At 39.8% G+C, this 15,642-nt stretch overlaps 1 protein-coding gene across 2 annotated transcripts; it reads left to right on the forward strand.

The window, feature by feature from the left end:
* The first annotated feature begins 150 nt into the window (after positions 1-150).
* rbl2 (retinoblastoma-like 2 (p130)) lies at positions 151-12,183 on the forward strand. 2 transcript variants are annotated; one of them, XM_079450291.1, is made up of 22 exons: positions 151-469; positions 1,057-1,187; positions 1,601-1,801; positions 2,208-2,272; positions 4,924-5,052; positions 5,144-5,304; positions 5,432-5,496; positions 5,584-5,755; positions 5,831-5,988; positions 7,404-7,516; positions 7,617-7,720; positions 7,825-7,962; positions 8,037-8,201; positions 8,311-8,407; positions 8,603-8,833; positions 9,054-9,310; positions 9,387-9,563; positions 9,764-9,835; positions 9,917-10,019; positions 10,117-10,328; positions 10,487-10,651; positions 10,848-12,183. In XM_079450291.1, exons 1-22 carry the CDS (start codon positions 332-334, stop codon positions 11,019-11,021), a joined length of 3,228 nt encoding a protein of 1,075 aa, XP_079306417.1. In that variant the 5' UTR covers positions 151-331; the 3' UTR covers positions 11,022-12,183. The 2 variants fall into 2 exon arrangements, with proteins under 2 accessions (XP_079306417.1, XP_079306416.1); XM_079450290.1 differs by having other exon boundaries at positions 175-469; positions 5,584-5,988.
* The last annotated feature ends 3,459 nt before the right edge of the window (positions 12,184-15,642 follow it).

Raw genomic sequence — 15,642 nt, forward strand, 5'->3', positions numbered from 1 at the left:
ACGGATGGATGGCATAATAAAAGCAGAAAGTGGGCGGGACGTCCACTTCCGTCTGACAGGGCCTGCGCACAGATGAAATTCGCATTCGTAGTTACGTCAAGTACTCTGCGCATCTCCTTCTCCTATTCGCTTCGGTTCGCACTTGGCGTAACTCAAAGACAGCCGGGGTGATCTGTCAGTCAAAGGACATTTAAATGGCTACACTATGCAGAACTGTGCTGTCATGAGATACTCTTATTTCGTCCGGTTTCTTTACTAGCTGCACTTCTTTTTTACATGACTGGAGATTATAGTTACGCGTATAAGTAAATCTACACGCGCCAGTCCTAAAATGAGCGACGAAGAGGATACATTGCAGAAAACAAGACATGCATTTGAAGATCTGTGTCGAGCTCTGAATATGGACGAGGAGTCGAGCAACAGCGCGTGGACGAGTTATGAAAACATTAACAAACATTACACGCTCGAGGTAAAAACTAACATTACGCAAATTTAGGCCGATATCACGAGACGTGAATTTGCGTGCTCTTGCGCGTACGCATTTGAATTGACACGCGTCACTGTTTTTGTTGTGAGTGTGCAGTATGTGCTTTAACACGTGTTTATTTACCGCACGTTTAAGCTCGTGCATCTCAAACGTGCGCATATGTATTTGACATGAGTGCAGAATGCGTGTGAGCGGGGCAGTGACGTCATGTGCGTTAGTAACGTCATCAGTGGACATTGGACATAATCTAGTAAACTGTATATACTTCAAAGTAAAAGGGTTTGAGGGTTACCATGGTAAAAGAATGGTATTGGATGGCATAGCTACTGTTGGTACAGAATTATTACAATATTACTATAAAGAATGTTTTTTTACATGCACATAATAATGTGCTGCACAGTGCACACCAATCTTGTAAAAAATGCACCTTTTGCGCTTAAAAATATGACTTTATTTAAATTGTATATGAATATTACATAAACCTTTTATTTTATTTTGCTCTCTCTCTCTCTCTCTCTCTCTCTCTCTCTCTCTCTCTCTCTCTCTCTCTCTCTCTCTCTCTCTCTCAGGGTAGTGAGCTGCACTGGTTGGCATGTGCACTGTATGTGGCGTGTCGGACTTCAGTGCCCACAGTCGGTAAAGGCACGGCAGAGGGAAATTATGTGTCGCTGACCAGAATACTACAATGTTCAAAACAGAGGTCAGCAAACCTTACGTTATCCTGAATATCGATGTTGTATAACAGTGTACAGTTTAATGTGGTTCAGACACACAGCCAGCTACTGTATATGTTGTGTTATTCCCAAGACAACAAGGTCAGCTGTGCATCCAGAGGGATTTGGATGAGCCAATGAGCTTTTACCATCGTACGGCTTGTTCACTATAGATAATAATACAATAGGCTTCTGTAATGAAGTAATAGCATATGTACATAAGTTGATTGTCATTCCAAGACCATCTTTGAGCTGTAGCTTTAGTATTGCCGATACAATTCTAGAAGTAATAAGAAAACTGCACTTTGCGGACAAAGTAGCAAATGTATTCTGAACACACTGTTAGGGCTCCTCACAGTTGTTGTGTCCTTGGGTAAATAAGCGTTTTTTTCTCTTTCAGTCTGATTGAGTTTTTTAATAAAATGAAGAAATGGCAGGACATGGCCAACCTACCCGAGGAGTTTCAGCAGAGCACTGAGAAACTCGAGAGAAACTTCACCGTAACAGCAGTCATCTTTAAGAAATATGTGCCTATTTTCAAAGATATCTTTAAGACGCCCACTGAACAATTACCCAGAACGCACAGGGGCAGGAAGCAGAGGTACTTGAACTAAACCCTTTCACTCAATGAAATGCATTATGGGTATTTTGTAATTAATGTTAACCACACCACCCATATACAGTAGCATCATACTTATGGTTGCTGAATAATTGTCTGAGGCAAATAATAGAAATTCCTAGTAAACAATGCAAGATCCAAACAATATTTATGCATTCGGGTTTGAGATTTCATAAATAACAGGTTTATAAATAAGAACATTTTACAATGGTTTAACATCGCTCACAAAAAAAATTAACTAAACAGCTTATACATATTGATATTTACATTTAACAAAACAATAACCGTTGAAGGATGAAATAAATACATTAATGGTTATTTTCTGAGCTCTTGGCTTTAAGTCAGTTGTTTATAATAGTTTTGGACTGATTTATATTTGTGTCCTCAGACGGCATCCCTGCACCGTCACCGAGGTCTTCAACTTCTGCTGGGTCCTGTTCGTACATGCTAAAGGTAACTAGGCCTTTTGATGCATTTTTCTGAACTCATCTCAGCAATACTAGTCAAGGTTTCTTGCACCAAAAACAGCCACAATATATTCTTGACCAAATTAGAGAGAAATCTTGAGCCGAACAGATTAGCTGATAAGGAGGAGATGGGGGAGGCGGTACAGTGTTCGATATTTTTGTTCCTCTTGTGAAGTGCCACACTGCCAAGAGGGTTATGAGCCAGGCGGTGTATCAAACATAAAGATGGGCCGTGATTGGCTGGGCGTGCAGATAGCTTGATCATGTGACCGTATGTTCATTATTTGGGCCTGTGCAGGCATGTTTGCCTCAGTCAGAGGCCACTGGGGACACAGCCAGCAGATTGTCTTGCATATGATCAGACATTGACATTTGTGATGTTTGTATAAGGGCGAATTGGGTATTTATTTGCCAGAAGGGTTTGTTTTAACCGATGAACTTTTGCCCGAACTGATCGTTTTTATTATTTATTATTCTTCGCGGAAGTTAACACTGTGTTGAAACTGTGTTGAAATTTCAACAAATATTAACAGATTTGTTTGTTTAGTTTGATTTTAGATTTGTTTATTAAACCACTGCTACACTCAACCCCAGACATCATTGCAGCGCAGTTGCTAGGGTGTTCTGAATGGTTGCTATGTGGCATGGATGCAGCAACATGCGAATGTTGTAAGTTAGTGATGTCGTTGTTGAAATCCGCTTTGATAAATTTAACAAAATGGGCCAATAATTGGAGGGTTGTTGAGATAAAGTGAGCAGCATCCAGGTGGTCATGGGATCTCAACATAAGCACTCCGTATAAAGTGAGAATATATTTTTAAATGTCTTTATTTTAAATATTTCTGAATGTACTTTAAATGAGCCAATAGCTTTAAGTACAAACGTATGAGCAATAGAAATGGCAATGGCTGTCTTTGCAATCGCCATTGACTAGAGAAGTCATGAATAAAGCTGAAATCTGCAGAGCACATGCTGGCTGAGCGCATTATTTCCTCATGTGTAACACACGTCACGTTTCATAGCAACCAGCCCAGATGACAAGTCAGGACTTGTCTGTGTGTGAGGGTTGTCTGGGGCCGATCTGTGTCCCTTTACAACTTTACAGAAAAATCATTCATTCTGCAGCTCATCCTGTAAGGATTCTCTGTGATTGTCAATGGTTGTCACAGTGTTTGGGAATTTAAGGAGAAATGGAATGTAAGTACTAAATGCAGATTCAATTAATTCAACTTAGCTTGAGAAAAGAAAAATGCTTGTATACGCAATGTATAGTTAGAGGTATAGAGGACAGGCTATCGATTTCTGGGTTATTGCTGCACATAAATACATATTTACTAGTGCATGCTATCAGCATTTCTGTGTCTTTTAATGTGGTTTGACATGTTTTTTTCTTTCCTGATCTTCCAATGAGAAAGGGAAATTTGGGCGGGACACACTGTAAAGGCCTTGACATTTTTACATAGTCAATTGCCAATAGTTCATAACAGCCTGTTAGTTTTATCATTAAATGTGAAATCGAAAATGACGAATGCTACTTCATCACGTGGCCTTATTAGATGCGTTTTTAACTGTGTGAGTGGGGCCCAGTTATCATCTTAGAAGAAATGCATTTCGTGTTTCATTCAAAATTGGTGTAAAATGTCTCTTGACAGACCAATCAAATAATAAGTAAGGATGGGGATGTTACAAAATATTTTTGGTTCATTTGTGGTTCAGGTCAAGTTGAGTGCATTGCATTGTGGGATACCTGTTGTGTACTGCAGATGTTGAGAAATGTCATTGGTTAGCTGCGATGGTTATCTTCAGGAGTACTATGGTGCTATGCCATTAAATAAAAAGAGGAATTGCAAATATTCTTTGGTATTTTTAACCAATGGCATTGTACTGAACAAAAATGTGGTATGTGCACCTTTGACCAAGATGCAATTCCATTTTTACGGCAGAGAAAACTGAAAAATGTCAATCTTTGTACTGCACATTTTAATCGGAAGTATTTTGTAATTTTTTAGGATTACACAGTAAACACAACAAAATCTGTTAATAGAATTCTTTATAATTTCCTTTTTCCATCAACTACACAAATTTGCTTTGTTATAGCCGTGTTATTACATATAGGACCAATGGTTTCTTTGCCTTGCACGGTCAGGTTACTCTTAAACTGAATGAAACAGGAAAGAATAAATCTAAACACTGTGGCCTAACAGCGTCATTTCATTTTTGCAGACTTTTCCTGTTGGTAAGGTAGACGAGGTAGAGCTGGCTGCCTGTCACCGTGATTTATATGATTTGGAGTATTTTTCTGCTGAAAACAATTCTTTCGTTTGACAGCTTCATTTGAAGAAATATGTTCCAACCCAACTCCGTGCTTAAAATGAAGCTTTCAGTCGGGAACAACAAGGGTTTTACTGTTTGGTGTCATGCAAGAGTATATTTTCATGTTATGAAACACTTTTTTCTATGATAAAAAATATTTATATACACGTATATTGTAGGTTCGGTGCATATCATCAGTGGTATGCTGCTGATTTCCAGAAATAGTACACTTAAAGCAAGCGGTAACAACAGTGAATCAATTCACATTCCAAACTGAGAGATTGGGCAGAGATTAGAGAACCTTACTTTCATTGTTTCGTGTAGGAAACTTCCCTATGATCAGTGATGATCTGGTGAACTCGTATCATCTGCTCTTGTGTGCTCTGGATCTGGTTTACTGCAACTCCCTCCTGTGTTCGAGTCGTAAAGATCTGCTGAACCCCTCTTTTAAAGGTGCCACACACATCACATCCTTCAAAACCCAGAACAAATCACTTCTTTAGTCCAGATAACAGAGTGTCCGTGTGTGTCTGTCTGTCCTCAGCACTGCCGGAGGATTTTAGCAGTAAGGATTATAAACCAGGCCCGGGTTCATTGTGTTTCATAGAGCAGTTGTGTGAACTTCATGATGGTCTGGTGCTGGAGGCCAAAGGGGTGAAGGAGCATTTCTGGAAGCCCTTCATCAAAAAACTCTTTGAACGCAAGGTACCTCAAATAGCACACAATGGACATCTATGTAATTACTTTACATCCTACAAACTCATTAAAGCCTTTGTTATTTTCTCTGCAACTTTTTTTAATTGTAAATAAATTCCTGTAAATAAAATACCAGATTTTGAAAGGGAAAGAAGACACGCTGACAGGAATCTTTGAGCCAGTGAATTTCAGTGACAGTCTGTAAGTTGCTTGCAGTCAAACACACTAGACATAAAGATGTTTAGATGTTCCTCCTAAATCTCTTGCTTCTCCCCCTTTTATTTCAAGCTCATCTCTGAACCGAGTGTACGAGGAACATGTGTTATCATCTGGTTCTTTGGATGAGAGAATATTTCTAGGAGAGGCAGCCAGAGAAGACGTCGGTACCCCCGGACCCTGTTTATGTGAGGGCATAGAGAACCAGGAGAGATCGGCCAACACCCTTGAGAACTCTCTGACAGTATGTGTAACCTATACACACAATCTGTTTGTTTTCATGAACAATAATAATGTTGTCGGATGTGTTTGTTTCCAGGCTCTTAGGGTTTCCACTCCACTCACAGGAAGGAGGTACGTTCCAGACAGCAGCATCGGTACCCCCGTATCCACTGCGATGCAGAGTGTGGGCCGCCTTCACACTCTGCTGACAGGATTTAAATACAAACCCAGCACGAGACTTAGAGACACATTCAGGTAATCCTATTTCAAACTAGTTTTCTTTTCTGTTATAAACTATATATATATATAAAATTTACATACTTTTGACTGCAATCACTGTCATCACATTTCACTGGAATCACTGCATCACTTTAATGGAGTTGTTTACCTTCAAAATGAAAATGAAAATCCATAATTTAAAAAGTCATCATTTAGTCATAAATCTCTTGTCATTTCAGACCTGAATGACTTTCTTTCGCAGAACACAATAGACGATATTTTGAAGAATGTTGTAAACAGCCCCCCACTCACTTGCATTGGTTACAATGGAAGTGACCGGGTGCTGTGCTGTTCTTTTAACAGCATTCTTCAAATATTTGATTTTGTGTTCTGCAGAGAAAGAATGTGATAAATGTTTAAAATCTCATTTCACGGCAATTAAAATTCACTGGAAACACTGTCATCACAATTGGCTGCACTTACAATTCACTGGACTCACAATTGGCTGCAGTCACTCCCGTCACATTTAACTTGAATCAATCGCATCACAGTTCTTCTAAACAATTTAACTAAAATAATATAAATTGCACCAATAAAATCAGATTTTTAGGGATTTAAATTACAATCACAATTCTTGTAAATGTAAATTCACTGAATTTAGGGCGCATTCTCACTTTAAGTTCGGTTCATTTGGTCCGGACCAAAGGCAAAAATTATACATTGTAGCATTTTTCAGTGGTGTTGGTTCCTTTTCACACCACACTGATTGCTTTGGTCCGAACCAGTTGAAACAAACCAAAATGCAGTCACGTGACAACATCCACATCACTCGTTGGCAAGAACTTATTTCCTAAACTGCTTTTTTAAAGTAAAAAAACTCACCGTCAACATGGTGTGTCAGTTTGCCCGGTCAACTGTGCTAGCATAATTTGCATCATTGTTAGCGGTGATGGCAATCCCAACAACATCCACCGGATCAACTTCTGGTTTTCTCCCAAGTAAATCATCGAGGTCATTGTATCAGGGGAACTTGTACAGTACTGCTGGCAGAGTTTCTTTACTTTAACCCTGGCACTTTACCACAGATACATTAAACTGCCATGCTAGTGCAACTGTCAACAAACACTTGTCCTCATTCCATAATGCACAGCGCAGCTGACTACGGCAGCTGGTTAAGTCCACAAAAGTGCAGTACTTTTTGCATTTGGGTCTGTTCGACAAACTAACAGCTCCCGGGTATGAAAGCGTACCTCTTCAAGGAGGTCTCGGTACGCTTTTGGTGCATATTCGAGTGGGATTGCTGAATTCACATACCCAAACGAACGGCATCAAGAAGAAAAAAGAAATGCAGTGCGATTCAACCGTACTAAATGAGTCTGTTGTGAAAGCACTCTTAGATTGCAGTAAAAATGCACTAAATTCACTGGTGACTTTTATTAAAATATAATCAGATCTTGTGGGAAAGACCCCAGTGAGTCGATAGCAGCCAGACTGAAGGAGATGTCAGAGACTTATCTTCAGAATTATGAAGGAAAAGGTGAAAACAACAAGTGTCTGGCAAGAGGTGTGCAAGTTATGTCATATTTCATTATAACAATTGTTTTAATGTTTGTAGTTTTTGGCACTGTTCAGACACTAACATCTATTTTGGTCATATACGGCAGATGTTGCAGTAAAGTATTTCTGTCTGGCTGAAGCTTTATATTTCAAATCACTGGAAGCAATAATCAACCAGGAGAAGAAACGTCTGGGAGACGTGGATCTGTCTGTAAGTTCATAAAAATGAATGGATCTGTAAGCGGTGATTGGTGCATTTAAGAACGGATCTTGTATACACTTAATGTCTACTAAACATAACATTGTGTGTCTCAGGGAATTCTACAACAGGACGTGTTTCACCGCTCGTTGATCGCCTGCTGTCTGGAGATCGTCATCTTCTCGTATCGACCACCGGGAGAGTTCCCTCGAGTCTTACAGATCTTTAACCTTCCCGCTTATCACTTTTACAAGGTAAATGAACACACAACAATGAATGACACACACTGTGTGTGTTTCTTGAACCATTTTTGTAACTTTTATTGAAGGTTATTGAAGTGCTGGTCCGGGCTGAGGAGGGTCTGTTCCGGGAAGTGGTCAAGCATCTTAATCATGTAGAGGAGCAGGTACTGGAATGTTTGGCATGGAAGGCAAATTCCCTGCTTTGGGACAGCATCCAAGAGGCCAAGAACTGCGTTCCTGCCTGCCAGGAGGTCAGAACAATACAACTGCTTAGTGGTGAAATAAACCTTAGAAGTTTGAATACATTCATGTCCATCCAAAAAGAGTAATTGTTGAAGTGTGAAGCTTTCTGCATGACAGGTGGTGCCTCCTCAACACCTGGAGGACAATTTAGAAAATAACAAAGTCACTTCAAGCAAGAGTGAATTCAGTGCCAACATCCCAACAGCAGGGAAAGGTAATACACTAAAAACAAGGTTTTGGATGGGCAGGGAGTTTTTACCCAGAACCATACCGCCAATGTAAACTAATGTGCTAATTGTTAATCATTTTGACGGTAGTGAACCCGGCAGAACTATAGTATAGTCTTCTCATTTGCCCAATAATGTGTAATGTTTTAAGTCTTTTAATTTGTCGTTTGATTCCTCCTCAGGTGTTTCTCCGTCCCCCACCTCTCTCCACGAGCGTTACAGTTCGCCCCCTACAGGCATGGCTAGACGCCGGCTGTTTGTCGATGGAGAGACGACCTCTGATCCCGCCCAACCTGTCAAGCTGGCTCAACCCTCTCTAGTCACCACCATCCCGGCCGGACAGACTGTGGTCACCATGGCAACAGCTACTGTCACTGCAAACAACGGCCAGACGGTCACCATACCTGTTCAAGGTACCTCAAGTCATTTGGACAATTTTTTTATGCCATTTTTCAATTCCTGATAGTCCCGCCCTTAATTTTTCTTTGTTAAATATCCTGTTTTTGACAGAAATCATTAGGGAAGTTTTGATATGCTGTGAATAGTGTTTCATGTTGACAAATATAGTTCAAGCTGTATATTAGTTTTATAAGTTGCTACAGTTTTAAATCGATTCAACATCTATGTTTGCAGGTATAGCCAATGAAAGTGGTGGTATCACATTCATCCCAGTGCAAGTGAGTGTGACGGGTCAGAGTGGAGGGGCTCTGCCAACCTTTAGTGCCCATTCTCTGACAGGCACACTTACTGCCCAACAGCTGACTGCCACGCCTGCCGGGACCGTCCAGAACAAGGCCACTCCTGCCAAACAGGACAGAAAGATCCCTCAGCAAGGGACGCCCACCAGCCGCACACAGAAGACCGGTTCGCTTTGTCTGTTCTTCCGCAAGGTACAAAGATCATCCGTGTTTATTTCTATATGGTTTAAATGACTTTAACCGAAAACAACGGCATCGACTCCGGCAGGTGTATCACCTGGCTAGTGTGCGTCTCAGAGACCTGTGCGCTAAACTGGATATCAGTACAGACCTGCGCAGGAAGATCTGGACGTGTTTCGAGTATTCACTTGTGCACTGCACTGACCTCATGATGGACCGACATCTGGACCAGCTGCTCATGTGTGCCATCTATGTCATGACAAAGGTATTACAGCCAAACATTTTTTATTTTAGTATTTTTTATTATATTACATGCACTGGTGTAGTTTATCTTCATGCTTGTGGGCAGTCAGATGTATTTAGACGGGTGTAATGACATTATAATGAAGATATTTATAAAGTCAGTATTGTGTGGAGTCAAGTTCTCCATAAAGCAGTTCCTTTAACTTCATGATTGTTGTTTAGGTTACTAAAGAGGACAAGTCCTTTCAGAACATCATGAAGTGCTACAGATCTCAACCTCAAGCCAAAAGCAGCGTAAGTATGACCTCATTTAACGCGAGATGGGATGAAGATGATAATGCAATGATATTAATGGAGTTGATGATGTCATCTCAGGTGTACAGGAGTGTGTTGATCACGGCGAGGAAGAAACGTCACTCAGGGAACAGTGAAAACACACACAGACAGAGCTCGCCCACAGAGGGAGCACAAGAACATGGTGATTAACATAGATTTAATACATTAAACAACCCTAGAAGGTTAACTGTTTTTGTGTGTTTAGTAAAAATGGATTGCATATTTTTCTGGTTTACAAGCGAGCGGTGAGAGCAGTCCTGTGTCCGTGCGATCCAGCAGCACTCTTCCTATTCCCCTGCCCAACAGCGCCCCTTCTACCCCGACGCGGGCCATCGGAGCCCAAGAGCAAGAAGAGGAGAGAGGAGACCTCATCCATTTCTACAACCACGTCTACATCAAACAGATCAAACAGTTCGCTCTGCGTTACTCCGGGAACTCTGCGAAAAATGGGGTGATTGCAACTTTTGACATTACTGATTTTACAATACATCAAAACTATTTTTACTGTAACCATCAAGTCTGCTGTGGTCATCCAATTATTTTCTACATAATAGGCTATAATTTGCTCAAATCATATTACAAACTACTTGTATAATTGTGTGTTTGCAGGCTGAAGCTCCTCCCCTGTGTCCGTATCCATCACTCCGGATTGGCTCTCCACGCCGGGTCCTCCTCTCCCATAATCACTCCATCTACATTTCTCCTCACAAGAGCCCCAGTCCTGTTCCTCCTCGAGACAAGATCTTCTACTACATCAGTTCTAGCCCGTCTAATGTAAGACAACAAAACAACAGTGTAAAACATTTCCTGTTCTGATTATATTTATATCATAAAACTCATAAAACCAGAGACATTAGCAACACTTCATATCTTGGCAAGAAATTACAGGAAGCAACTATAGTGACACCATACCAAAAACTCTTGCTTCATCAGATTTACACAAAATTGTTCCTTTCATATTCCTCCTTAGCGCCTCCGAGAGATCAACGTTATGATCCGTACAGGCGAGACACCCACTAAGAAGCGAACCATCGCCCTTGAGGAAGACCAGCAGTCTCCCGCCAAGAGACTTTGTCAGGAGAACCAGACGGCCCTTCTGAGACGCCTGCAGGATGTGGCCAATGACCGCAGCTTTTCACATTAATGGATAATTTTTTTAGCACAAACAGTAGAGAAACTGTTCAGTTAGGAGACACCCAAAGCAACTTACAAACACACATACATAGTTCCCGTTCTTCACAGGCTGATAAGCTTTTATGAAAAAAATGGAAATGATCAGCCAACCAATGATAGCGCTTGATTTTCTTGTAGAAGTAGTTTATATGTATTTTTAAAGGATCAGATCTGTGAGATTTTTAAGGAGATTTTAAGCACTTAACAAAGGTTTTGCTCGCAAATCTGGCGCTGATTTTATCATGTGTGCGTTTTATAAAAAGCTATTTTTCCTAAAAGGTTTTTTAATGTATGTAACAGAGTTCATCTTAAGAAATGAGAGATGTGTCTTGCTTTGTGTCTGTATTTGCTGTATGGGCGTGTGTGCTCGGTTTATATATTTATGCTATTTTTCTAACTTTCGTGAACGTAGTGTGAAGAGCGACATCAGGTAACAATCATGTTCAGAAAGTCAGTGCTCATATTTATTTGTTTGTTTGCATGTACGTTTTTATTCATTTTTGATAGGAATATATGCAATTGTTTGTGCTTTTTGACAACAGTTCGTCTTCTTCCCTCTGACCTATTACATGCCTATTTGTTTGTTGTAAGTGCCTTTTCTTCTGGAGCTGACATCCTCTCTTTGACCCTATAACATAGCAGCTAACATTAAATTCAAAATCATTTAGCATTTATAATAATAAAAAGAACCCTGACAAGCCAAAGCTCTGTCATTATTTACATATTATTTATTATGAACGTTTTTATATTGTTCCGTAATATGTCTAAAGTAAAAAAAATTGTGTGAAGAACATGCATGTAATAAACTATTGATTTTCATATAGCTTTTAACTAAATTAAATAAACTGGCATTATTTAGTCACAAGACCAAACATGAGCCAAGAAAAATGCTACTTTTGTTCTCACCATGACTCAATGTGTGACAAATGCTTGTTTTACGCATGATTTCCAGCTGATGGCGGACTAGAGTCATGTCTTGCCCCATTACACAGGATACAGTTGATTATTATTTTGACATCTGCATACATTTTGCCTTAAGAATTTTATTTATTTATTTTTGTACACAAATATGCTGTTTTATGGATTTGGGGATCTGTTGAAGCGATGCTTTAATAATAAAAAATGCAGTAGAGCGTTTGTCTGACGGCGACATTATTTCAGTGGAAGGATATTCAGACTTGCATTCAACCGGCAGTCTGGACAGATGGCAGCTCATGTTACTGTATGTGTCATCATACTTCAAAGCAGTCCGGAGAATAATATCTAGCACAATAAGCAATAACATAAAGTTCACAATAACAGCAGTGAACTGGAGACCTGAGTCATCTATCATGATTCAACATTGCTCATAAAAATACCCATTTCATTTATTATTCAATCTTCATTCCCCAAAGATGAATAAACCCAACAGAAAATGAAATGAGCGATTGATCTACTGAACAATACCATATGCATTATTTTACGCTTCGTTTTCACATGACTTTCATGATGTATTTGAATTCAGTATCCAGAACACTTTATAAAAACATTTTTGTGTGACATTTCCAAAAGTTGGGGTTGATATTCTTACATACGGTTCATTTTGGAGACAGAAGATCAAGTCAAGTGTCTCATTAAAAAAAATGTCACCTAAATGTCAATATTTAATGAGACAATAACAATTGTTAATTTAAAGAAGATGCGTGAAACACTGCTCAATCTTTAATTTAAGCAGGTGAAAGAACCAATGAAAAGTTCTTACCAGGAATAATCAGGCACGTGAGACAGCAGCTCTTGAATGAACATGTTGTTGATTTATGGTGTATTACACTTCATTGTCGTACTGACTGTACAGTATATGGGGTATGTTGTAAAATATCTCAGTCATCACTGGGAATTCATACACAATCTGTTATGAGTAATTATACATCAAGTGGCTGAATATGCTTGCTGAAGGACACCTGTGTTGATCTCTTTATTGTTGAAATGATTCAGAGCTGCTGGGAAACACTGTGTGTGTGTGTGTGTGTGTGTCAGCGCTTCTGTTTTAACTGAGAGTCAATGAAAGACGGCCATAGCCGAGGGCGTGAGTCACCGTCTGAAATATGACTACACGCTGCTCTTATTCACAGCGTGTGTGTCAGCCTATGTTATAAAACATTTAGGCCGTTTCCCAATTCCAAGAACACAAAGAACGGACTTGGTCTGCCCCGGAAGAACGAATTTGGATGGATGCGCCGCAGTGACTTCTGGGACTTCAAGTGAATTCCGCAGGCGTGCAAGACTTCATGATGCATCCTTGATATCGAGAACACATCAGGCTACTTCCAAGTGTTCTCTATTCTTGTGTTCTTGAATATTGCGAGAATGCGAGGACACACAGCTGAAGAGTGTAAATTGAGAAACGGACTTAATCAAGTGTTTTTAAGTATAAAGCATACCGAATCATGTTGAAACAAAGAACTAGATTAATTTAATTTAACAAACCCTAACCTAGAGGAAAATACTATTGCAGAGAAAGTATGAAACAAATGCAGATTTTGAAGAGGTCAAATAATCTGGATTTGGGAAAACCTCATGAGAAATTAGTTCATATTGAAAACATGAATAATATTATCTTCTGATTGGAGACTTGGTAAATCTGGACTCAGTTTGTGAAACAGTCTTCTGAAACTCAAATGGAGACTCCAAAAGTTCCCCTTTGCTTTCCATTCAATGGGTGTCTAAACAACGAATATATTTAAGGGGTGATTCGCCGAAAATACGTGTTTTTCTTTGTCTTTGGTGTGTTATAAGTTGCCCATGCATGTATTAGACACGTCAAATTGCAGAAATGTAAATGTCGGAACAAAAGACGTATTTTATCTAGAAGCGAATGCTCACCCAGACCTGACTGAAACACTTCGTGTAACCACACCCCGGCGACTCTACGTCAGTTCGTAACACGATTTGACTAAGACTGCCCCAATCTAAACGCAAGAAAGGTGGGCGGTCTTGTAAATCTCATTGTACCGGTCCGTCGCCGGCGCAGCCATATCGTGGAGATGATGTGTGTTTCGTTGTGAACACTGGTTGATCAAGAAGGGCCGAATCACTCGTGGTATTTATTAGGTTTCCATTCCCTGCTGTAATGCAAGCTTGTTTCTATCTCACACAAACTCTGTATGATGTATGGTTGTTTTTTATAGTTAATTACTCTTAACCAATCCTTTACATCCTGCTCGAGTCACGCTGGCAAAGTTGTATCAGCTTGATCTTAATTTTCCGGATCAGATTTGGGCTCGAATTGATAAGGATCGGTGCCATTTATCAGTAGTCAGTAGTGGATCAGTTGGAACCTGATGTTTCGAATATGGTAAGAGGCATTACATTTCCGTGCAGTATTTGACCAATCACTACTTGTCATTTGAAATTACTGTATATGTACTTCTTTCTTCTGCAGAACACATAAGAAGATATTTTGAGATATGTCGGTATCAAAGCCGTTGGTCACCATTGACTTGCATTTGTTGTGTGTCTATACAATAGAAGTCAATGGGGACCAATGGTGTTACCAACATTTTTCAAAATATCTTATATCTTAAATAAAAACACAAATATGCTTGTAGGAATATGTAATGTCGTTTTAACTAAAAAACATTCACACATTGATAAAATGCTCACAAGGAAATGTAGTGGTATTTGTCTGCGGTGACTAGTGGACTTTCAGCATAAAGTATGGACATTACAGCCCATAATAAGAGACATCCGGAGACATGCCATTATGTCCAATCTGTGACACTCCCTCTTGTTATTATTAGTGTTATTTCTCTGCTTTATTTGTCACAGATCAAAGTGTTGAGTCATACACATGCATGCTCCAATCATTGTAGTCCAGCTGTGCTTTATCACATTATTGAAAAGTTGTCATTATGTTATAAACTTACTACTCATGATTATTAGTCAACCTTGCACAGTGAACTCTAAAGCATCGCATTAACTTTAAAATCTTACTTATTGCTTATAAAGCCCCACATGGTTTAGCTCCTCACTACTTAAGTGAACTTCTCTGGTATTACAGTCCTTCACGTGCACTACGCTCTCAGGCGTCAGGTCAGTTGGTAATACCTAGAATTTCAAAATCAAGTGCAGGCGGCAGATCCTTTTCCTATCTAGCGCCTAAACTTTGGAACAGTCTTCCCTGCACTGTCCGGGAGGCAGACACACTCTGTCAGTTTAAATCTAGACTAAAGACGCATCTTTTTAATCTTGCATACACTACACTATCATAATATAAATATTCCGAAGGTTTAAGTTGCACTAGTTAGATCAACCAGAACCAGGAACACTTCCAATAACAACTGATGCATTTGTTGCATCAAAGAGTGCAGAACAGTACTCTACTCTCAGCCAGTCTTGTCTCTTTGTTCCAAGGTTACCAGAGCAGGCAGGACAAAGTCCATGCCCAGACCTGACAAAAGCTGTGATAATAGAGCTGGATAAAGGACACGGCGACTACAAAATTTCAGCCGCTATTCGATTATTAATGATAATCTTAAATCAATTTTATTTTCTGCCTTGTTATGCAAGCAGTCGAGATTGTGCAGAGGCTGCATCTTTCATCAGAGGGGATC

Source organism: Barbatula barbatula (genome assembly GCF_947034865.1).
Source record: "Barbatula barbatula genome assembly, chromosome: 25".
Classification (NCBI taxonomy): Eukaryota; Metazoa; Chordata; class Actinopteri; order Cypriniformes; family Nemacheilidae; genus Barbatula; species Barbatula barbatula.